Below are 24,415 nucleotides of genomic sequence, written 5' to 3'. Positions count from 1 at the left end.
TTTAGAGAATGAGAGAGAGAATTTTTTAATCTTTATTTTTTAGTTTTCGGCGGGCACAACATCTTTGTTTGTATGTGGTGCTGAGGATCGAACCCGGGACGTACGCATGCCAGGCAAGCGCGCTACCACTTGAGCCACATCCCCAGCCCTGTTCAACATCTTTAGTAATTAAAATGCAAATCACAACTACTCTCTCATCTCAGTCAGAATGGCAGCTATTAAGAATACCAACAGGGGCTGGGGTGCTTGTGTGAAGCACTGGGTTCGATCTCTGGCACCACATAAAAATAAAGACAAATAAATAAAGCTACTGTGTACATCTACAACTAAAAAATATTTTTTAAAAAGAATAAACAACAATAAGTGTTGGTAAGGATGTGGGGAAAAAGGCACACTCATACATTGCTGGTGGGACTGCAAATTGGTGCAGCCAATATGGAAAGGAGTATGGAGATTCCTTGGAAAGCTGGGAATGGAACCACCATTTGACCCAGCTATACCACTCCTTGGTCTATACCCAAAGGACTTAAAAACAGCATACGACAGAGGTACTGCCACATCAATGTTTATAGCAGCACAATTCACAATAGCTAAACTGTGGAACCAATCTAGATGCCCTTCAGTTGATAACTGGATAAAGAAAATGCAGTATATATACACAATGGAATACTATTCAGCATTAAAAGAGAATAAAATCTTGGTATTTGTAGGTAAATGGATGGAGTTGGAGAATATAATGCGAAATGAAGTTAGACAATCCCAAAAAAACAAATGCCGAATGTTTTCTCTGATATAAGTATGCTGATTCATCATGAGGTTGCGGGGGGAGGGGGGGCACAGGACAATTAGACAAACTCTAGATAGAGCAAAGGGGAGGGAGGGAGTGGGAGGGGGCATGGGGGTAGGAAAGATGGTGGAATGAAATGGACATCATTACCCTAAGTACATGTATAAAGACATGAATAGTGTGACTCTAATTTGTATACAGCCAGAGGTAACAAAAATTGTGCTCTATATGTATAATATGAATTATAATGCATTCTGCTGTCATATATAACAAATTAGAATAAAAAATAATAAAATAAATGGTGTTATGTCCATCTACAACTAAAAAATATAGCTCCATTGACAACTAAAAAGAAAACTATGTGTGTATACACACACACACACACACACACACACAGACACATATGTGTGTTTTAAAAAATGTGTTACTATATGCTTGCTAGGAGGGACACATGAGAGTGTAAAATGTATTTTCCAGGAATTTAATAGTTTAGATGGAAGACAAAAGCCACATTAGTAGTAGAACCCCACAGAATCTGTTACTAAAGTACTGGTACTGATAAGTGTAGCAGCTATAGGGAAAAGCGAGGAACCGCCCCTAACATCATGTAGGAGGAAGGCAGAGCAACTGAAACATTGAGCCTCTCAATGGGCCCATCACTGTCCTTCCAAAATGCACTTGCAATATTTTCATTGCTCTCTCCTCCAGCTGAGGCACAGCCAGGCCCAGCTTTGTCCTGTGGCTTTGTTTTTTCTTTTTTTTTCCCCCCAAAGCTCTCAAACTTGAACTCTTAAAAGTCAGTGCTGGGCTGGGGATGTGGCTCAAGCGGTAGCGCGCTCGCCTGGCATGCGTGCGACCCGGGTTCGATCCTCAGCACCACATACCAACAAAGATGTTGTGTCCGCCGAAAATAAATATTAAAAAAAATTCTCTTTCTGTCTCTCACTCTCTCTTAAAAAAAAAAAAAAAAAAAAAAAAAAAAAAAAAAGTCAGTGCTGCATTGCACACCCATTATCCCAGCTGCTTAGAAAGGTGAAGCCAGAGGATCACAAATTCAAGCCAAGCTCAGGCAATTTAGCAAAACCCTGCCCCAAAATAAAAATTAAAAAAGGGTAGGGAATGTAGCTCAGCGGTAGAGTGCTTGCCCATCATGCCCAAGGCACTGGGTTTAATGCTCAGTACCACAAAAAGCAAAACCCTTGAACTCCTGCAAGCTATTTTTGTCTAGTTATGGTACCTACCACACAGTGGAAGGGAAGAAGCTGTCTTGTCTTTAGATGGTTCTCAGACACACTACACAAAATGGGGTTTAAATGATATATCTTTATTAAATTAAAAGGAAATATTTTATATAAAATCCTGGGGAAAATCACTAAGTGTTAAATTTAAGATTGGTAAAACAATCACATGGCTTCTACCAAGGTGTTACCGCAGAAAGACAGGTAAGCCATAGGTTACAGGTGCAGCCCCAATAAGATACTTGAGTCGGGGAGCCTGGCGGGCCTGGTTGATGTAGTAGAGAAGAGGGGCTCCTGGGCCTGCTCTAAGCCAGCCCTGTAGCAGAGCCTCTGTGTAGCGGTCAATGTCTCGGTCAGTCACATCCCAGAGATTACCTAGATATAATGGGCTGGGAAAAGAGAAGAAATAATACAAAGTAAAGGTTCTATAACAGAATATACTTGGAAGTATGATTGATGGTGATGGGTGCAGAGAAAGAGATTGTGCCAATGAAGAGCTCCTTGGCCCATCATTCTAGAAGGATAGAAGAGGGCTAAGGCATGCCAGGGAAATAGTTTGGTAGGCAGGTGGGGCATAAAAGCAGAGGGATTCAGTGGGAAAGAACCTGGGTGGGGGGGCAGGAGTCTTAATGACTTGGGACAGGTTTCACCCCTGAGGCCTCACCAGCCAGACATGATGTACTTGAGCACAATGCCAGCTCCCTCCAGGTTTCCATGGACAGCCAAGGCTGCACTGCTGCAGCCAAATAGCAGAGCCACTGCCCGGCAGTTCAGCCGCAGGACGGCCTGCCCATCAAGGAAGCGGGCACCAGCCCCATGCCCTGCATAGCTACGGCAGAAAGGAAGTGAGGTAAGTATTGACCTACAGGCTTCTGCCTATGGTTCCAGAGGCTCTAAAGTAACAAAGCAACCCATGGTGATACCATCCTTGGGACTGCCCCTCTCCACCTCCATGCCCTAAGCACTCACATATATAAGTCATGCTCTGTCAGGGCTGCTTGCACTTGTTCATGGCTTGGCACTTCCCCGACCACCCCTCTCCAGCCAGCTTCCCTGCAAGGAAAAAGTAGGAGTCAGAATAGGAACTATACAGCAGGGGTCACGTGGCAAACAAAGAAACAGTAGACAGCAGGTCGGCCACAACCTCCGATTCTGGAGAAAAGGCACTTTGTCCCTGTATTTAATCTCTACCATTCCCCATACGCCCTTTGCCTTTACCCCCCTGACCTGCTAAAATTGGCTCGAAATTGCTCCTCTGTGCTTGACAGGTTATTGTGAGGGTTCAGGACATAGAAGGTACTTCGCGGATCCACCCCTTGGCTCAGCACTGCCGAAGCCCCACCCTAAGGAAGAGATACTGGTGATTAGGACCCAGCAGAAGACCTGACCTCCAGTAAACTGTAAGCCCTTCTTCCTGTTTGATCCATTACTAAGACTCTTTGCTCTTTCTGCCAATCGTCCCCAGACCCCTATTCTCCAAACCCCACCTCTTTGATGATGGAGTAGCTGAGCAGGAAGCGGAAGGAGGGCAGCCGGGTTACAGGCAGTACACGGAGGCTGGGCATGCTTTCCCATGGCAGCTTCTGCAGGTCCTGGATAAAAAGCACTCTGAGGTTACTGTCCTGAGCCAGGTATAAGCAGGAGCCTGGGGTTAGCTGATAACCATTACCCACTAGACACCACCCCTCTGTCCTACTCCTTACCTTGTCTAGCACCAAGACGAGGTGCCTATTGCTTGGTGCCATCTGGCCCTGTAAACGCCCTACTACCTCACTCAGGAGCTTCTGGGCTCGCTCTGGCTGAGTGGGGCACAGCCCGAAGGCAAGAGCCTGAATGTCCTGGGCAGTGAGGATACTGGCACCACTGAGAACAACCTGTAGGGGAGCAGCAGTTAATGGGTGCCTTAGCTGCCATCCGTCTTCACTCACTGGGGCTGGGGTGAAAGAACCAAGTACAATGGCTTCCCTCTCTGCTTCCTGAACTCACTTTCAGCAGATTGGGGTCAGGATATTTCCAGCCACATTCCTGCAGCAACTCTTGTAGGCGGGAGGCCTCCTGGGCAGGGCCAGGCTCCTCACTGGATGGCAGCAGCAGCCCCCTCCAGCAACCCAACACGTGCTTCTCTAGGGAAGTGATGAGATCCTAGGAGTGCGATAGAGACTTCAGTTAAAGAAGTTGGATTTCTTTCCCCATAGGCATCAACATTCTGGACTTGAGGAAAGGGGTTTTCTAATATGTTTATTTGTCTTACTTACCTTCCTACCAGTCATAAAAGGTTAAAAGTCTAGATCCTTATAGATCACTACAACAATATGACAGATATGAACAGGTGGGCAATGAAAGCTAAAGCCAGGAAGCTTTTTTTTTTTCTTCTGTGTATCTTTAAACACACAATTGTCATATCCCCTTCAAGTCTGGAATTTTTATTATTTAAAACCCTCCCCAAGTGATAATTTTTATTGAGGCCTACACTTTCAGAAAGAACTTGAAGTAGCTCAGCATTGACCCAGGACCTCTGCCAGGGAAGGTACTGGCAACCCTTGGGTCATTTCTGAGGCAGGCCTGAGTGCCCTCCTCCCAGTACACACCTCCATCCTGCGGTCCAGTGCAAGCCGCCCTGTCCACCATGCTCGCTTGTCAGTACAGCTGCTATTCTCTTTCTGGTCCTTCTGGATGGCATCAAACTCTCTCAGGGCCAAACTCAGTGGGAACTGTGGGTGATGGGGTTGCAAGATCTTGGCTCACCTAGGGATCACCATTTCTCTATCCCCCAACCACAAGATATGAATGGCTTGATCAGAGGCCACAGGGAACCCTACCTTGCTCTGGGCAGTGGGGATCTGCACAGTGACTGGGGGATTGTCCTTTTCCAGTCGGGTCAACAGGAGGATGTTACCGACGGTTCCAGGCTGGAGGGTAGCCAGAGCCAACACACAGACAGTCACCCCTGATACACAGGACACACTCAAAATCATGTCAATGGTTATGAGAATTCCTGTCCCTATCTTCTGTATGCAATACTCCTATCCATCTCTCAAGACAATTCCAAGAAGTCTTTCCTGATTACTGGATGTTCAGGTACTTTTTCCTGCCCTAACATTTCCCTAGGGACAGGGAACTTGTACTTCTTTGTGTCCCCCACAACAAAGTTCCTACACAGAGTAAAGCACTCAAATCACCTGTCTGGGTGTTTTATGTAAGTATAGGAAGACCCCAGACAACTGAACTCAGATCTGAAAAATGACACTGAATTTTCTGGTAAACCAAAGTTGAGGTTAAAAACAAGACTTCCTGATTCAGGGGATGTTTGTTTGATGACAGAAACAAATGGCTAACAGATAAAAGGTATGACATAAGGAATGCAAATCTATATAAACTGACCAATGCTTTAAACTCCTCCACCCAACTCAGTAAGAAGATATGGAAGAGGACAAAACAGCTCCCCTACCACCGTACCACTGGGGATCAGACCCAGGAGCTCCTGGAAACTCTCCTTCTCAGGCTTGAGGAATTGGTGAGATTCTGAAGTCCTGAAGGAAAAGAGACGCTGGATGCTGGCCAGGGGGACATCTCCAGGTTTTTCCTGGAGGCTCAGCCCCTGCAGCTGGTCTGCCAGTTCGAGTGATCCATGGTGCTTCTGGGCCTTGCTGCAGACAACACAAGTTGGAGTGAGCTCCTCTCCTTCAAAGTCTCAGCCCTCTCTGCAGTTTGCCCAGCATGAGCCTCAGTGATGGTGAGCACTCACCTGAGCTGTCTATGAAGGTGAGTGAGCATCTGGTGGCGACAGGTGATGGAGACAGACTCCGCAACAAGGAAAGCGGTAGCATAAGGATCCCGGTGGCCCAGGCACAAGGCTAGGAAGCGGCAGAGGTGGGCATAGAGTCCACTAGGAGGGCAGTGACTGACCCCACGGAAAGCAACAGTCAGTGAGTCACAAATGGAATCCAAGGTTGAAAGACCTAGAGGAAGGTTGATACTCTTGTTAAAGATGAATTCCCTATTTCAGAAAGAGAAAGAAAACTTCCAAGGAGGAGTTCCTACATAATCTCCCACATGGAAAAAAGCAGCTATCCGGCTGGGGCTGGGACTCAGTGGTGGAGCGCTTGTCTAGTATGAGTGAGGCACTGGATTTAATCCTTAGCACCGCAAAAGAATAAAATAAAATAAAGATGTTGCATTCATCTACAACTGGAAAAAAAAAAAAAAAAAAAGAGCAGCTATCATTCATGAAGGGTGATGTTCCAAGTGGGGTGCTATGCAATTAGCAGGCATCAACTCATTCAGTCCTCCCTATGACCCATTGGACAGGGAAGGAAATAGATGTTCAGAGAGGTTAAGTTACTACACAGAATGGTGAGATTCAACTGGGTGCAGGGGGGAATCCAAAGCCAAAACGAGACAGAATAGAAAGACATAGGGAACAAAGGACCAAGAAGCTCAGCTCTCTCCAAGTAACCAAACTTCAATGGTTGGTATACTCACCAATGGCTACAGGTTCTGAGGGGAGCTGGGGCCAAGGACTGAAGTCCCTGTTGTTCCCTTTCTTTGGGCCTGGCATGGGCAACTCCTCCTTGTTAGAATCTCGTCTCAACACCTCACATTCTCCTACGGCTGCATCAGAGCCAGGAGCTGGTGCCTTCCCACCTGGGAAGAGAGGATGCCTTTTTTATGGAGTCCCTTCTCCTGTCATCCTCTTTGTTCCCTGGAGCTACAGTCTTGCCCGAGAGCCAACAAAATAATTTTTCTTCCTAGACTGCTTTGGCCCCAGGGACATCTCCCCCTGCCCAAAACAAAAACAAAAATCCCACACACCCTCTACCTCTCATGCCTTGCCATCTTACCTGGGGCAGAGTCTTCCCCATCTGAGCCTCTAAGAGTCTCAAAGCTCATTTCCATCCTATTGTCATCCAGCTCCTCCTCAGGGATGGCCCTCATGACCTCAGGACCTTGCCTGGCCTGGTCATAAAGGGCCATCTGGGGATCCTGTTCTTCACAATGTCTTGATGCTATCTTCTTGGCCCTCCGACTCCTACTGTTCAGACCAGGGTTTCCAGGAACACTATTTGAGGCAACCACTGCATCTGTCTTCAAGCTTGGGCCCTTCCTAGCCCGGCCTCGGCCCCGGGAAGCAGTGCCCCGTCTTTTAGGTTCCTCCACAAGCCTTGCTTCAGTTGAAACAGGGTCTTCCAAGTCACTGTCATCACTGAAGTTTACCTGGATCAGGGAAAGGGAGAAAGGCCAAGGGGCTTTCAATAACATCTTTTAACAGCAGGTGGCACTGTGGAATGCCAGGAGGCACCATCACCCAGGCCTTTGGAAGACTTCCCATATTACACCTGCCTCTCCTAATCCAGGCAATGACTTCTAAGGTCCAAGGTGGAACTGGGCGGACAGAAGACGAGGAGGAAGGATGAGAAAGGGAAGGAAGCATAATGAAAAATGGAAGGGTCCTGCTAGGTCCTGGGGAGCTATTCTATAGGAACACTGCTTTGCAAAACCCTCTCTTCCAGGACTGCTCCCCCCAAAAACCACCTAATCACAGTCCCACTTCACCTTGAGGCGTGTCTGGACCCTGTGATGTACCCTGGGTGCCTGGGGAACCTCAGGCTTCTTTGTAGGGCAGACTTCTTCAAATACAGTGAAGGGAACAGGAACACGAGGGCCAGCTGGCCTGATGTGGCCTGCAGGCTTAGGTGTACAGGGTGGTCCTCCACCTTCCAGACCTTTCTGAGAGGTATTATGGAGGGAAAGGGGAGCACAGGATATCTTCTGGCGCCCTCGTCCTGAACACTTTTGGCTCCGAGTCTTTGAGGGCTCTGGGCCTGGAGGACTTTTTATTAATGGTGGCTGCCATCCCCAAGAACTTGCAAAAAGTTGAGTAGTGCAGCAGCTGGGGCTACCCAGGTTCGAAAGGGCCTGAATCAAGAGCAGGTTTGCTTTCCAAGGCTCCAAATGATGTATTCGCGCTGTCATGAACTTCAGCCCCAACTCTACGACCTTCCTCAGGCTCTTGTTTGATGGTTGGCTCAAGCCCTCTAGTGCCAGCTGTGTGTATGTCTGAGCCAAGATCTCATCCAAGAGGCTTGGGATGGAAGTAGGGGGAACTTTGTGACTCAGGAAAGCTTGGAGAGCTTGATTGAGACGCTTAGCAGCTGCAGGGCAACCCTTCAGCACAAAATGCAGCAGATCCAGACCCTGGGCCTGATGGCCCATGGCCAGCTTCAGCCCCGCTGTGACCAACACCCAGCGCAGACAGACCACAGAGAGGACAGGGCTGGCACACAGTGAACAATCACAGGTGGGTGAGTGGGACAGGAAGCCAGGGCTGGGCTGGGGCTTGGTTTTCAGGACTGGGGAGGAATTTGTAGAAGGTACATTGGGGCCAGGCTCCTTAGTCACAGTGGCCACAAGCTCCAGAGCAGGGCCTTTGAGGAAGGGTTCCTCCTCTGGGAGCTGTGAGGGATGTGGGACCTGGGCCTGTTGTTTCCCCTTCTGCAGGTGGACCTTCTTCACAGAGTCTGGATGCTGGGCCACCCCACCAAACTCTAGGGAGAGAACAGAAGAAGAATTACAAAACTAGGGAAAAAAGCCAGGTGCAATAGCACATGCTTGTAATCCCAGTGACTCAGGAGGCTGTGGCAGGAGGATCTCAGGTTCAAAGCCAGCCTCAGCACTTTAATGAGACCTTCAACAATTTAACAAGACCCTGTTTAAAAAAGGGCTGGGGACTTAGCTCAGTGGTAAAGCACCCCTGGTTCAATTCCCAGTACAAAAAAAAAAAAAAAAAAGATGTTGGGGGGAACTAAACCTTTTTACATGGTGACATGTTACAGCTTGTGTGCTACCCACCATCTACAGGCAGACCACACAACTGCTCACCTGTGCAAGACTCAAGCAGGAACAGAACCTGCTGCAGGTCAGACTGACAGAGGTCGATGTCACTGCGGGCCAGCTCCAGCTCACCCTTCAGCACCAGAAACAGGGCACACCTTGTTGGGAGAGGAGATAGAACCCATGACTGGAAGCCTTAGTTTCCTGGAATCTTGCTCTTTTCCAAAGCAGAGCCATCATTGTCTTTCCCTGCCTCTAGGAGGCCTTCTACACTCCCTAAAGCTGACTTCTACACTCCCTGGGGAAAACCCCTCTATATTTCTATCTCATCCCAACTCATCCTTGTGCATTAGGACAGGATTTCTCAACTGTATTCCTAAAAAAAAAAAAAAAAAAAAAAAAAAAAAAATACCATAGGCAACTAAACTTAGGGAAGGCAACATATCAGACTTCCTTTGGAGATTTATAAGGCATATTAGCATCCTAAATAAGATGCAGAGTCTTGTAGGGAATAAAACATCCAGCTATGATTAACTCAGCATTTCCCACTTAGCCATAGAATGCCTTCTTTCACTAACCCCTCTAAATGTATCATGTAATTTTTAGAGTAGTTTGGGAATTCATGGTCAGGAATGCATGGCACTAAGGGGCAGAATTTGCATCTTCTTAGGCCCCCCACTCACTGGCGAGGCAGCTGCAGCTTTGTTGTAAGTTTCAGAGCCTCCAAACAAAAGGCCTTGGCTTCGCTCACACTCTCAAGGTGGCCCAGGCGACAGACCAGTTTCTCCGAGCAGCTCAGCACCTCTGTAAGAACCTGCCATTTTTGTACCAGATTTTCACCTGTAGTAAAGGAAGAGTCAAGACCTTAATACTCAGCCACAATCTGGATCCTAAGGAGACAAAACTGCCAGCCCCACTGTCTGGCCCATCTATTTCCACAGGACCCTGCTCTCTTCCTCACTCACCATAGTCCAGAAACGATGTCTCCACGGGTGTTTTTTGAATAGAGAGTACATCACTACCCAGAAGCAGGATGATGATGCTTCGAAGGAGCTTATGTGAGTCTATGAGTGCTGTCTCAGGTGTCTGCCAGCCTGTGGTGGGTAGGGTGGAAAACGGAGGAAAGTATTGTGTCCAGCACTCTGCCACATTCAACCAGTAAGATAGCAAAGCATGCTACTGCTCTTTTTCCTTCTTCACCCAAGGAAGACAGAGCTAGTTAATCATAGAATTCTGTCCCTCTAAGATCCCATGGAATCACAGAATTCTCTCTAGTTTAGTATTCCAAATAGTCCCTACTTAATAAATAAGAGGCACCAGGTGAAGCAAAACTTATTTGCTATTCCAGGTCTATTCTGTGTAGATCCAAGGTAGGCTGCTGCATATGGTTGGACAGCAGAGGGAACAAGGGCTGAAAAAAGCTGACAATAGACAAACTATGCCTATCCAAGAAGGGCCATCTGCTCTACTATTTCACCTTGTGCCCAGAGCTGCTCCCGCAGGGCATCTGAGAGGCTGTTCGATGAGAGGCTAAGGTAAAGAGCCAGCAGTTGCAGGGCTTGGACGCGCAGCAAGTACCAAGCCTTGGATGACTTCTGGAGGGCAGGATTCCGAAGGACAGAAAGCAATAGAGAGACGCCCTCATCCACCTGAGTGAGACAAAGGGCCAAAGGAGAGCAGTCAGATATGGATTTTGGAGCTTGGGATCCCTTTGCAGGTCATGTGGCCCAATTCCCTGCTTCCCTCCCACCCCCCTTTGGTACTAGAGATTGAACCTGGGACACTCTACCACTAAGTTACATCCCTAGTCCTTTTCTTTCTTTTTTAGTTGTTGACAGACCTTTATTTTATTTATTTATATGTGGTGCTGAGAATCTAACCCAGTGCCTCACACTTGCCAGGCAAGTGTGCTACCACTGAGCCCCAGCCCCAACCCATAGTCCTTTTCATTTTTTATTATGAGAGAGGGTCTTGCGAAGTTGCTAAAGCTGGCCTTGAACTTGCAATCCTTCTGTCTTAACCTCCCAAGTTGCTGGGATTATATGACTGTGCCACCATGCCAAGCCAATCCTCTCAATTTAAAAATGGAAAAAAAGGGGCTGGGGATGTGGCTCAAGCGGTAGTGCGCTCGCCTGGCATGCGTGCGGCCCGGGTTTGATCCTCAGCACCACATACCAGCAGGGATGTTGTGTCCGCCGAGAACTAAAAAATAAATATTAAAAATTCTCTCTCTCTCTCTCTCTCTCTCTCTCTCTCTCTCCCCTCTCTCTTTAAAAATAAAAAAATAAATAAATAAAATAAAAATGGAAAAAAAAAAAAAGAAAAATAGAGGCTGGGGATATAGCTCAGTTGGTAGAGTGTTTGCCTTGCATGCACAAGGTCCTGGGTTCAATCCCAAGCATCACAAAAAAAAAAAAAAAAAAAAAAAGATAAAGAAAAACTAGGCCTCAGCAACAGCAAGGTGCTAAGCAATTCAATGAGACCCTGTCTCTAAATAAAAAAACAAAACAGGGCTGGGGATGTGGATCAGTGGTAGTGTCCCTGAGTTCAATCCCAGGTACCCCCCGACACACACACACACCAGAAACAACAACAACAACAACAAAAACTAAAGCCTGAGAGGGTACAAGACTTGACAAACACACAGCTAGTTTGGGAGAAAACTCAGGTGTTTTGGATTCCACTGGCTTTCTAGTATAGGGCTTTGGTACCTTCCCAGGACCACTCTTTTCCCAGTTTCTAATCCCCCTCATCACTCTAAAAACTGCAAACCAATGAAAAAGATAATATTTTAACTAGAAAAGACAAACAAGGGCAAGGCTAGGAAACTTCTACTGCTTCTCCAGGTCAGCAGCATATTGCCTAGCTCCAGGGAAATCTCAGAACCCAAATATCCTGAAAATCCTAAAATCCTTGTAATACTCAGGACCTCTGGGGCTTTTAAGAAAGTGAGATATGGGGCTGGGGGTGTTGTTTAGGAGTAGACTGCTTGCCTAGCATGTGCAAGGCCCTGGTTTTAATCCGCACCACCAGAAAAAAGAAAATATACCTTCTGGTGAGTCCAGTAGAGGTGACTTTGAAGTAGATCACAGGTGAGGGAAAGGAGCATGTATGTGTCAGTGGTCTGATCAAGAAGCTTCAGATTTGATTCCACCTCTTCCAGGTACACCTAAAGAAGCAGTCAGAGGGTATGTGAACATGCTAGTGAGGAAACTAGGTTCTTTGAAGAAGCTAGGTTCTTCAAACTAAAGTGAAGTAAAGCATTCACAAGAAAATGTTTGTTTACAAAGCCAATTGAATATTACATTATTTCACATGTTATAGTCTTCTTTTTTTAAAATTTGTTTTTTAATTGTAGTTGGATACAATACCTTTATTTTATTTATTCATTTTTATGTGGTGCTGAGGATTGAACTCAGGGCCCCGCACGTGGTGAGTGCTCTGCCTCTGAGTCACAACCACAACCCTGTTACAGTCTTCTTAAAAATTGTTTGCTCATTGAAATTTTCATCTAACAGTTGATTACCATGCTAGAAAATTCTTTTTAAAGGAAAGAAGCAGGGCTGGGGATGTGGCTCAAGCGGTAGCGCGCTCGCCTGGCATGCGTGCGGCCCGGGTTCGATCCTCAGCACCACATACAAATGAAGATGTTGTGTCCGCCAAATACTAAAAAATAAAAACAAAAATTTTTTTTAAATAAAAAAATAAAAAAAATAAATAAAGGAAAGAAGCAAATAAATACAAGTTTATGTTTCCTCCTATTAGATGGAAAAAATGTACAGAACCTTCTTAATAACTTTTCTCGTCATCTAATAGCTCAAAAGGAGTGGGGAAACAGGCATATGTATATAATCTTGAAAAAATGCCATGAGTGCTATTCAATGGCAGGAAGACCCAGGAAAATGATTGATTCTGTCCTTTAAGAAGTAGATGTATAAAATGCTTTATCTGTAGTTGGGGGTTGAGGCAAGAGGATTATAAGTTTGTGACCAGCCTCAGCAACTTTGGGAAATCCTGTTTCAATATAAAATACAAGAAAGGTGGGAGATATGGTTCAGTGATAAAGCACCCTGGGTTCAATTCCTAAAAGGAAGGTTGAGGAAAGAGGTCCATTTCAGGTGGAGAAATCAATATAACTGAAGACAGAGGGACAAACAATAAACATAAAGTAACCAGTAAGTATTGGCAAAAGATTCATGGGAGGAGGTGGAAGAAAAAGCATGAACTAGAACAGAAAAAACTACAATAGAGCTGGGTGTGGTACCTGTAATCAGTTATTCAGAAGGCTGAGATAGGATAACAAGTTCAAGGCCAACTTAGTAACAACCTCAACAACTTAGTGAGATTCTGTCTCAAAAAAATAAGGGCTGGGAGTAGCATGGTGGTAGAGCACCGAGTTCAATCCCCAGTACTCCGTTCCCAAAAAAAAGATCTGCAGTAGAGTCTGGATAGTATTCTTTAGGTAGCAGAAAAGCCATGAAAATCTTTTCAGCAAGAAAGACGTAAGATAAGACCAATTCCTACTAGTGGTAGAAGATCAAGTTGCAAAAGGAGAAATGGCTAGGGATGTAGCTCAATGGCAGAGCTCTTGCCTAGCCATGTGCAAGGCCCTGGGTTCCATCCCTAGCACAATAAATACATAAATAAATAAATACATAAATACATAAATAAATAAATAAATAAGAAAAAATAAATAAAGAGAGAAACTGAAGACAAGAAAGACCAACTAGGAGGGCTGGGGATGTGGCTCAAGTGGTAGTGCGCTCGCCTGGCATGCGTGCGGCCCGGGTTCGATCCTCAGCACCACATACAAACGAAGATGTTGTGTCCACCGAAAAAACTAAAAAATAAATATTAAAATTCTCTCTCTCTCTCTCTCTCTCTAAAAAAAAAGAAAGAAAGAAAGAAAGAAAGAAAGACCAACTAGGAGACATTGTGACAGCTAACCAGGATGGATGAAGCACCAACTAGGGCAAAGGAAACAATTTGGGAAATGCAGGATGGGCAGCTTCCTGGAGCCATAGTTAAGACCTATGATCAATCAGTCCTTTTACTAAGAAGTAAAAAAACTGCTTCTCCCCATAGTCACCTCTCAACACTCCACAGTCTACAGCAGTCCAACAATGGGGTACAAGGGGGAGAAGCTGCTCCTTCAGTATCCTATCTTCTCAGGGAAAAGATGGGCTTGCAAAGCCATGTGTCACCTATAGCCTCTAGACTTGGAATGACTGGTACTCACCTGGGCATAGCTGGGACAGCCGAGGCTCAGAAGGAGCTGGGCGAGGTGGCAGGAGGAGCCAGCTGCCTTTGTATGGTCCTCTAGTCTCTCAGAAACAATCCGAAGAAGCAGGAGAGCCTCCAGAGCCTGTAGAGGCTGGGCAACCAGAAATACCAAGTTGACTCTGCTGCCATGCAAGCTTCCATTTCTACCCTCCATTCCCTGACCCACTGGGACCTTGGGCAGCAATCTGACTTTGGGGCCTGGATAGAATGTGGCTACACATAGAGAACCATCAGTCATCCTTGGGAATCCTGCAAACCACCCTACTTCTTTTGATTTAAAGCCTACGTTCCAATCACCAGCAATAGCCAGGACTTACTGAGTGCTTATTATGTGCCAGGCACCCGTACCAAGATGTTTACATGCATTGACTCATTCAATCTTCATAGCAACTTCTAAACCCAATGTTACAGCACAGGAAACTAAGACTCACATAGATTAAGTTGCTTGTCTAAGTTAACACACCTAACAGATATGTGGTAGAGCCCAGATTCAAATTTAGGGCTGAGTTACCCTTCCCTGTGCTAAAAATGGCTGAAAGCTCTTAGTTAACAAAGCTCTTTTATGTGCAGTGATTCTTAGCAGGTTCATAGGCCCAAGAAGCTCAGTTTCTGACTTACCCTTGTTTCAAGTGCTTCCATTAATGCCCTGTCCCATTCATTACCTTTGCCACTAGCTGATAGAGGGCCACTAAGATCTGCAGTGAGGCTGCTGTCTGTTGGAGACATCGCACAGCTGGGGCCTGCCCCTGTGTAAGCAACTCCTTCCACAAGGCCAGGGCTTGGTCCAGGCATTTGGACTGAGCTATAATTCAGAAGAAAGTGACCACCTTCAGTGCATGGGCCATCTCAGAGAATATGGCTTTCTTCATAACATCCTCTGCCCTTATTTCTCTCTACCCTTAAACCTCTGCCTCCCTACCTTACCACCCACCTCCCCACAACAAGGCCAGCATCTCCCATACTAGTGAGTCCTTATTCTGCTTTAAAGAAACCAAAAAGAAGATGTCCATGCCACACTGTGTTTACTGCCCTCACCTGCATCTGCAGCCAGGTTGAAGGCAATGTTACTGTACAGGAAACGATTTTCCTGGAGTTTATCTTCATAGTTCAGATCATTGACTTCAAATTCTTCCAGATTACTGGGAGCCTGGGCTCTTCGATCCCGCTCAATACCCTGGATGGGTAGATCAAGGTAAAAACAGGGCTGGTACCAGCTTACTGGGAGCCCAGGGCAAATGATTCCCACACACAATTCTGTTCAACTTCACTCACTTCCCGCATTTTGGCCTCCAAGGTACAGATGTAGAACCACAGCAAGGCCTGTGCTTTATCATCCAGAAGTTGATCTTTGGCATGCACCTTGGGCTTCACAGACTCTAGGAGCTGCAGGGCTTCCTGGATAGCATCTAGGGCAGAGCTGTAAGAAGATGTACTTAGGCTGAGCCCACAATAGGTACTGACCACAGCACCCTGGAAAGGGCCTGTTCTACAACAGCAATAGCTGGAATCATTTGAATGAGCTTCCATGCCCACAAAATGAGAGGACACTAAGCAACACAGAGAGGAAAACGGACCCTAAAGAGAATAAGAGGATCAAGACAAGGAGCAAGAGTGGCTTCACCAGTTATTCCTTCTCACCAGTCAGTCTGCTGGGCAAAGTCATGGTAACATAGCACCTGAGCCAGTTCCACCAGGTGAGTGGCTCGTGCCCATGCCCCAGCCGGTGTCTCCTCAGGACTCAGCTCCAGCAGGTCACAGATGACATTGAAGCGTTCCTGTCCAGTATCAGCCCGTATTGCCTTATAGGCCTGCAGCTCTTCCTTCAGCAGGAGGGCCAGGGTCTCTGGGTCCCAGCCATTTAGGCTGTCTCGCAGAGTCCTGAGAAAGGGCAGGTTTAGCACTAGAGAAGATTCTGGAAAGCATGAAAACTCTGCACCAATAGCAAGGAGTCCCAGTTTTGGCTTAGACTTCTCTAAGCTTATTTGTGACTTTAAAACTCTAAATCAGATAGCATTTCTCCTTTATTTAATATACTGCAGTGGGCTGCCACTAAAAATCACATCCAAATCTTTACCCATGACCTATAAAGCCCTATGTGTTTCTGCCTTTGCCCACCTTGACCACCTCATTCCATATGGTTCCTACCCTATACCCCATGCCACAATCTTCCAACATGCTGGCTTTCTCAAGCTGTTCCCAAGCTTGTTCTCACCTTGGAGCCTTTGTATTTACTACTTTCTCTAAAAGGAATTCTCTTCCGAGATTTCTTTTTTCTTTTTTTTTTTGTTACCAGTAATTGAACCCAGGGGTGCTTAACCACTGAGCCACATCCCCAGCTCCTTTTATTTATTATTTTTGAGAAAGGGTCTTGCTAAATTGCTAAGGACCTTGCTAAGTTGCTGAGGCTGGTCTCAAACGTGTGATCTTCCTGCCTCAGTCTTCTGAGGTACTAGGATTACAGACCTATGCTACTACTGTACCCGGCCTGAGATCTTTTTTTTAAATATATATACTTATTTATTTTAGTTGTACACAAATACCTCTGTTTTTATTTATTTATTTATTTTTATGTGGTGCTGAAGATTGAACCCAGGGCCTCTCACGCTCTAGGTGAGTGCGCTACCGCTGAGCCACAACCCCAGCCTGAAATCTTTAAATAGTAGATTCCTCCACATCCTCAGGTCTCATTTATCACTTCTTCAAAAAGGCTCATCTACAGTTGTTCCCTTGCCAGGCATGGAAGAGTATGCCTCTAATCCCAGAGATTTGGGAGGCTGAGGCAGAAAGATTGCAAGTTCAAGGCCAACCTCAGTGACTTAGCAAGACCCTGCCTCAAAATAAAAGAATAAAGGGCTGGCGATGTGGCCCAGTGGTTAAACACACCTGGGTTCAATCCCCCAATAGAAAACAAAAAAAAAGTTGCTTCCTCTTTTAGCAAATCAGTTTGTCTTCATGAAACATATGAAATATACTTGCTTTTTATATTTCTGCAAGGAGAATATAAACTCCACAAATATACCACTATACCCCAAGTATGTAAGATAGTGGCTGACACACAGTAGGCACTCAATGCATAACTAATAAAGGAATCACTGCCTTTCTCAGATATAAGGATTAAGGGACACAACCATGAGTACAAAAAGCCACCCGATCCATGGAGCAACTCACTTTAGTTGTAATTCCTTGTCTCCAGCCTTGGCAGCATCCATCTTGACTCGAACCCAGAAAGTGACTGGCTCAGTCATGTGTTCTAGGCTGTAGGACTGCAAAGCTGCCAGCCATAAGGTCACCATCTTGCAGCCCTGGGCCTGTTTGCCCATTTTCTTCAAACTCTCTACGTGCAGCAGGAAGCACCTATGCAACTGACAGGAGACAGGGATAGACCAAGCTGGAGGGAGGAACAGGTGAATGTGTGCAGTGGGAGGATATGTTTATAATCACATGCACCCCGTGATGGGGGATTGGCAGGTGGTCCTCCTGCTCCACTCCCACCCTCATCAGAAGATATCTGAGAATTAAACACCTTGGTGATCTCAGACTGATAGGTTTCCATCCCAACCTTCCCTATAGTCATCACCCACATCCTTGAAGACCTGTTTTTCCTCCTGTAATCCTCCCTCAGCAACTGGAACTGCCTTGTGCTGAGTCAGAAATGCAAGGCCGTCCTAGCTCTTCCTTCTCTTTTCTCCTTCCCAGCCAGTCACTTATCAGGTTAAACCTTAACTTTTTATACCCATCTGCTTCTTTTCATCCCTTGCACAGCTGGTTCAGCTCAAGCCACCCTTTCCTGCCTAGGTTGCAATAGCAGCCTGATTACCCAGTTTTGCCACAGGGATGCCAGAGCAACTTAAATGAGAATCTAATGTAGGGCCTCCACTTAAATCCTTTAGACACTCATTGCCTCACTTGACATGAAACCCAAAGTCCTTTACCACACTTGCCTATCCAACCCACCTACCATTTCACAGGTATTCTTGTTTAAGACATTGGTGCAAAGGACCATCTTGGAGAAAGCTTTTAAAATATGTAGATGCCTATGGTCCAGTGCTAGAAATTTTGATGCAATTAACTTGGGGCAGGATTTATTTATTCTTTTTAAGATTGAAAATTGAACCCAGGGGTACTCTACCACTGAGTTACATCTTTAGCCCCTCCCCTATTTTTTGAGACTGGGCCTAAGTTGCCAAGGCTGGCCTCAAACTTATGATCCTCTTTCCTCAGCCTCCTGAGTCACTGGGATTACAGGCACACACCATCTTGCCCAGCAGGAATGAGAAATTTTTAAAGTTCACTCAGAGTTGAGCACACTGGTGCACACCCATAATCCTAGTGACTTGGGAGGTTGAGGCACGAGATCACAAGTTTGAGGACAAACCTTGGCAACTTAGCAAGATCATGTCTTAAAAAATAAAAAGGGCTGGGGATGTAGCTCAGCAGTAGAACACTCTTGGGTTCACTCCTCAGTATCACCAAAAAGAAAAAAAAAAAATTCACTGAGGTGATTTAATGCAGCCAGGTTATGAACCACCAGCTTAAGACAAGACTAAATATAAAAAGTCAATTAACCTAAAGAAAAAAATGAAGTAACGGAACAAGTGAGATTTGGGAAGTACTGCCCCATGCTACAAACATGTAGCTCCTAAACCCCCTACTTCAAGGCAGGGTCCCATCCCACCCTTTGACATTACTCAAGCCCCTACTACATAACCTCCCTTCCTGCCCTTCTTATTCCCTCTTACCTTCTCAGGAGGCACCTCAGGATACGTGCCTGGCTTTGCCAAGCCCAGCTGCTGACAGAATGGTTCAGAGACAACACAGGCCTCAGCATACAGCTTGTGACTATAGAAGCTATAGGCCAAGTTACTGGTGTAGGAGGCTGCAGGAGAAAAGAAAGTTAACCACAGGAATGATTCCCACTGCCCTGTCTTGCTGGAGAGGTAAAGAGAAGTTCAACCTGGTGTCAGCATTGCAGCTTCCAGATCAGACAGGCACCCCTATCTCTAGGGAATGAGAGAGGGGCAGGCCCCCAACCTACTCCAAGTCACCCTCTGCCCTCCATTCCAATTAAGTGAACCCACACCCTTTCATTCTTGTTTAACTAGGGCTGAGTCCTCATTTCCACAGAAGACCAATCTCTCCTCACATGCCAGTCTCACTCCATGCTCCAAGATCAGCATTTAAGGGGAAACATTCTGGTCTGTCTCTCACCTTCTCCTTCTCTCACTCCACCAAAGCCACACAAACTTCCTTGATATTCTTCAAATACACCCCTTCTGCCTCAGGGACTTGGCTCTGCTTCCTTTGGCAGAGATGTTCTTTCCCAGCTATCAACATGGCTAGCTCCCTTCCTTCTTCCAAGTCTTTGCTCACATGGCTCTTTGTATGAGACCTGCCCAGAATCTCTGACTTCAGATGGTAACTTGCCCCCTCACTCATGAACTCCTAAATCCCTTTCTAATCCTGCTTTACTTCCCCCACACCACGCCTTTTTTTTTTTTTTTAATGAAGTACTGGGGATTGAGTTCAGATTCTCATGCATGCTAGACAAGTGTTTTTCCACTAAGCTACATCTCTAGCCCCTTTTAAAAAATATTTTGAGAAAGGATCTCATTAAGTTGCCCAAGGTAGGCTTAAGCTTGTGAGCCTTCTATTTCATTGTCCCAAGTAGCTGGGATATTTTTCTGGGGGTGAGGGGAGCAGGTACTATGGATTGAACTCAGGGGTACTTTACCACTGAGCTATATCCCCAGCCCTTTTTATTTATTTATTTATTTTAAATTTTCAGACAGGATCTCCCTAAGTTACTTAGAGCCTTGTTATATTGCTGAGCTGGTCTTGAACTCACAATCCTCCTGCTTCAGCTTTCCAAGTAGCTGGGATACAGGCATGTACCATTGCACCCAGTTATCCCTCCTCCTATATTTTTTATTACATTCTAACATATTGATAATTCAATTATTATTATTTTTGTTACTGGGAATTAAACCTAGGAGCACTTTACTACTGGACTACATCCTCAATTCTTTTTATTTATTTATTTTTTGTTTGTTGCTACAGGGGAATTAAACCCAGTGGCACTCTACCACTGAGATACACCCCCAGCTCTTTTTATTTTTAATTTTGAAATGGGAGTTTTGCCAAATTGCTGAGGCTGGCCTTGAACTTGCAATCTCCTGCCTTAGCCTCCAGAGTTGCTGGGTTTCCAGGTGTGAGTCACTATCAACAGTTAGAAATGTTCTTTAAAATTTAAATACAGGGCTGGGGATGTGGCTCAAGCGGTAGCGCGCTCGCCTGGCATGCGTGCGGCCCGGGTTCGATCCTCAGCACCACATACCAACAAAGATGTTGTGTCCGCCGAGAACTAAAAAATAAATATTAAAAATTCTCTCTCTCTTTCTCTCACTCTCTCTCCTCTCTCACTCTCTCTTTTAAAAAAAAAAATTTAAATACAAAGGTCATAAAGTTGCATGGCACATACAAACTTTTCTTTTTTTTGGTACCAGGGATGGAACCCAGGAGTGATTAACCACTGAGCAATATTCCCAGTCATTTTTATTTTTAATTTTAAGACTGGGTCTTACTAAGTTGCAGAGGCTGGCTTTGAATTTGCAATCCTCCTGTCTCAGCCTCAGCATATTTTTCCCAAAATAAACACCAAATCAAATTTCGAAGTCAATGAGGGGAGGAAAAAAAAATTAATGCCTGTTCTTTAGCCTCCTCACTAGTATAAAAAGCAACTGATCCTTATAAACACCTCTTTTACTGCCTCCTTAAGACACAAAGAGCCCCCTCAGTGGCCAGAATGATCCATCAAGTACTATTCATCTGCCTAAGGAGTGATGACCCTCCCAAGAACCCTGTATCTGGGCCCAGGGCACTAACCAGTCATCCCCAGGTAGTCAGTCAGCTCTCGGCCTGACAGACCTTCTAAGGCCTCCAGCATCCAGACAACAGTAGATTTGCAACTCTCCACTAGATGGGCCAGATCAGCCAAATCAGCTACCTAAAGTGACAAGAAGGGGCTTGAGGGTGAGAAGAGTCATGCCAGGTCCAAGGTGACTTTCACCCCACTCCACACTCAAAGCCAAAACACCACCCCAGAGCTCTCCCGAAGAGCAACCCAAGACCATAAGCCCCTGTTCAGATTCCTTCATTCCCAGATGGTACCTGACAGCCTTGAGCAAAGTCATAAACCATCACAGTGAAGAGGTGAATACCCTGAAAGTGCATCTGAAGCAAAGACTGCTGCTGCTTGGTACAGTCCCCATGGACCTAAGGAAAGAAGGGGAAGGTGGGTTTTAGGAGCAGAGATGAAGTAAGTTTCAAGCTGAAGACTCCCCAGAGTTCTAGAGAGTTGACACAGCTCTCAGGGAGGAGGAAGGACATTGGGAGGGGCCATAAACCTCTTAGGATAGATTAGGCTGCATGCCAGGCATAATCCAGAGAGCAGTTTAACGAAGAGGAACCAGATCTTGCCAGACTCTAGACTTGTATTAAGTTCACAGATCCACATCCCGCCCTACCTCCAGGTCCTTAACTCACCCCATCCCGCAGTTGCCGGATAAGAGAGCAATACCCTCCAAGAAAATCAAAGAGGCTCAGAATAGCATCCAGTCCACAGCGCTTCTTGATGCTTCGCTCCAGGCCTGAAAGGAAGAACTGGCAGGTGTCATACAATGCCCGGAGAGGAGGTGATGGCATCCCCATACCGTGGTTCAGGACAGCTGATGCCTTTATCAGAAGCGGGGCCACTGCCCGAGATTCTTCCTCTCCAATTTGCAGCAGTTCAACACCCAACTGGCATAGCTGGAGGCTGGGGGCTAGATTGGTATTCCTTAGGTATTCATGAGCCTTCTCCACTGCACCAGCGGCCTTTCCATGGTGGTGGCTCCAGCAGAGGCGACGGCAGTGTTCCAAGGTGAGCTCCAAAAGGCAGAGGGCCCTCTGGGGCGAAAGAGGGCCATGAGAGCCACTTTCTTGATTGACCAAGACTCCAATCACATGTCTGGAGAGCATGTCATCTAAAAAATCAGCATCTGCTTCATCTAGACCATGCCCACTAGCATCAAATAGCTGATGGGCAGCAACCACTCGACAAGCTGTTGGAGAGGCAAAGTGAGGAACCTCACAGGGAGTACTTTCATCTTCCAAGAGTACTAAGAAGCTCAAGGCCTTCAGTCGAGCCGAGAATGCAGCTCGCCGCTCTAACAGTGATTCTGCTCCTTTCCAAAGCAGAGAAAAGCTGCCCCGAGTTACGGCCTCATAATCCTGGGGTGCAGCTTGTCGAGAGCACTGCACCAAGCAAGCATGGAGAGGCTGGGCAAGGTAAAGCATAGCCTCTGGGCTTCTCTGAGAAGCAACATTCCGCAGTAAGATGAAGAGAATGCGTTCCAGGTAGAGGGGAGGACGCTGGGGGGTGGACATCAAGTAGCCATCACAGGCCAGCTTTGCCAGCTCTAGCAGGCTCTCCAGGTGCCCAGAGCAAGCTAGCTTGGCAGTCAACTGCTGGTTGCAAGCCCTCAGGATGGCATCACAAATCTGTCTCTTCTCAGCATCAGATCGGTTGCTAGGAAGACCAGCTAGTGGCTTGGACAGGAACTCCTAGGAGAAAAGAAAGATGCATGAGGCTAGGAAAGATGAGAAATAAGTAGGGAAAAGAACTAAGAATGAGTTTGCTCCAGAGAAGGTCCTCTACTTATCCATCTCTTCAAAATAAGGCAAAACACAAAACAGCTGAGCTTGGGAAGCCAGGTGTGTCCTGAGCTAGACAACACCCCCACCTTCAAGTCAGGCAGCAACTCTTCAGCCTTCTTCTGGTTGCTCAGCAGAGTCCCAAAGTTGACTCCTTTTAAGTTCCTCATGGTGCGGAAAGCTACGGAAAAGAAAACAGATTAGAAATGGCAGAAAAGATTTGGAATGGAGCTAACAAAGAGGACTTGAAGGCAGTGGCAGATATTAGGCAAAGGTTCCATACGAAATCCTAGCCGGAAAGCTGGGCTTGGTGGCACACCCCTGTAATCCCAGCTACTCGGGAAGCTGAGGCAGGAGATTTGCAAGTTCAGGGCCAGCCTGCACAATTTAGTGACACCCTGTCTCAAATAAAATAAAAAGAGCTGGGGGTGTAGCTCAGTGGTAGGGTGCTTGCCTAGTATGCACGAGGCCCTGGGCTCAATCCCCAGTAGTAAAAGAAAAAAAATCCTTTCCGGAAAAAACGATGCCAGGACGCCAAGCTTCCTCTCTCTCTTTCTTCAGGCCGATCCGCGTCTTCACTACTCCGCCATTCGACGCTTTAGGCCTCCACCAAATTCTATGGCGCCCATCAGGACGTCCCAAACTTTCGAAGAGCTGCCGGCGCCTCTCCCCAAAGTCAGGGCTGGGAAACCCATACAACTTGGCGCGAATACACGTTCACGAGCCCCTCCAAGCCTTACCGCACCCAAAATAACTCTCCTTCTAGGACTCACCTCCAGATCCGTGCTCCACAAGGATCTCCAAAATAATCTTCGCTTTCCGCGCCAGCCCCTCCTTTCAAATATCTCCAGCGGCCAATCAGCAAGAGCGCCTAACGCCGACGGGCCGCGCGGCGTTCTGGGAGTTGTAGTTTACCCGCCCCGCGGCCCGTCACGTGACTCCAGCCGGCGTCGTGGACTGCATCTTTGAGAAGGAAGGCCTCTTGGGGGCGCGTGTCACCCCTTTTTTCCCAGTCAGGGCTGAGTTCCTCAGTTTTTTTTTTTTTTTTTTTTAAAGAGAGAGTGAGAGAGGAGAGAGAGAGAGAAGAGAATTTTTAATATTTATTTTTTAGTTCTCGGCGGACACAACATCTTTGTTGGTATGTGGTGCTGAGGATCGAACCCGGGCCGCACGCATGCCAGGCGAGCGCACTACCGCTTGAGCCACATCCCCAGCCCAAGTTCCTCAGTTATTGCCCTCTTCGTCGCTATAGGGAAGGCCAGATCTTCGCCACTTTCTCGCTTTAGTTCTGAGCTGCGGCAGGTGTTTGAATGTTAAGAGAAGGGAATTAGATTAGATTACAACAAAAAACTTGTTTAGAAATTCACGCTATTTGGTTACTAGGAAAACAAGGGGGTGTAACCTTCTACGAAATCCTTTATAAATACGGTATTACGGGGTCAAAGAAATGAGTACTATAACGACCTCCAGCGCTAGTGCCCATTCTCGCTGCCTTCCAGCCTTATTACTTCTGTTGATTGAATGAGGAATATAGGATCTAGTGCTCTTTGATATGGGATAAAGAGTAGGGTTGGGAAGAGGTTGT

At 46.3% G+C, this 24,415-nt stretch overlaps 1 protein-coding gene across 1 annotated transcript; it reads right to left on the bottom strand.

Annotated features, from left to right (window-relative positions):
* Positions 1–2,128: 2,128 nt before the first annotated feature.
* ESPL1 (extra spindle pole bodies like 1, separase) lies at positions 2,129–23,817 on the bottom strand. The gene is made up of 31 exons (XM_081310602.1): positions 23,604–23,817; positions 22,920–23,011; positions 21,682–22,740; positions 21,307–21,411; positions 21,022–21,142; positions 18,879–19,015; positions 17,308–17,501; positions 15,778–16,017; positions 15,412–15,556; positions 15,175–15,313; positions 14,802–14,941; positions 14,096–14,230; positions 11,906–12,025; positions 10,334–10,505; positions 9,822–9,950; positions 9,540–9,696; positions 8,905–9,014; positions 7,579–8,570; positions 6,867–7,239; positions 6,508–6,669; positions 5,771–5,984; positions 5,482–5,672; positions 4,845–4,972; positions 4,614–4,736; positions 4,012–4,167; positions 3,729–3,899; positions 3,513–3,617; positions 3,253–3,368; positions 2,995–3,078; positions 2,690–2,854; positions 2,129–2,414 (listed from the first exon to the last, which is right to left on the bottom strand). Exons 2-31 carry the CDS (start codon positions 22,998–23,000, stop codon positions 2,213–2,215), a joined length of 6,366 nt encoding a protein of 2,121 aa, XP_081166728.1. The 5' UTR covers positions 23,001–23,011; positions 23,604–23,817; the 3' UTR covers positions 2,129–2,212.
* Positions 23,818–24,415: the final 598 nt, after the last annotated feature.

This window comes from Spermophilus citellus (genome assembly GCF_964194105.1).
Source record: "Spermophilus citellus genome assembly, chromosome: 10".
Lineage (NCBI taxonomy): Eukaryota > Metazoa > Chordata > Mammalia > Rodentia > Sciuridae > Spermophilus > Spermophilus citellus.
This window is presented reverse-complemented; position numbering and strand designations above follow the sequence as displayed.

What these genes read in the sequence shown, in the direction of transcription:
- ESPL1 (XM_081310602.1), bottom strand. Translation starts at nt 23,000, where the DNA reads ATGAGGAACTTAAAAGGAGTCAACTTTGGGACTCTGCTGAGCAACCAG. An exon ending in TGACTACCTGGGGATGACTG is followed by an intron (nt 19,016 to 21,021) that starts GTTAGTGCCCTG and finishes TTTCTCCTGCAG; the next exon opens with CCTCCTACACCAGTAACTTG. An exon ending in TCCCCACTGCCCAGAGCAAG is followed by an intron (nt 4,737 to 4,844) that starts GTAGGGTTCCCT and finishes CATCACCCACAG; the next exon opens with TTCCCACTGAGTTTGGCCCT.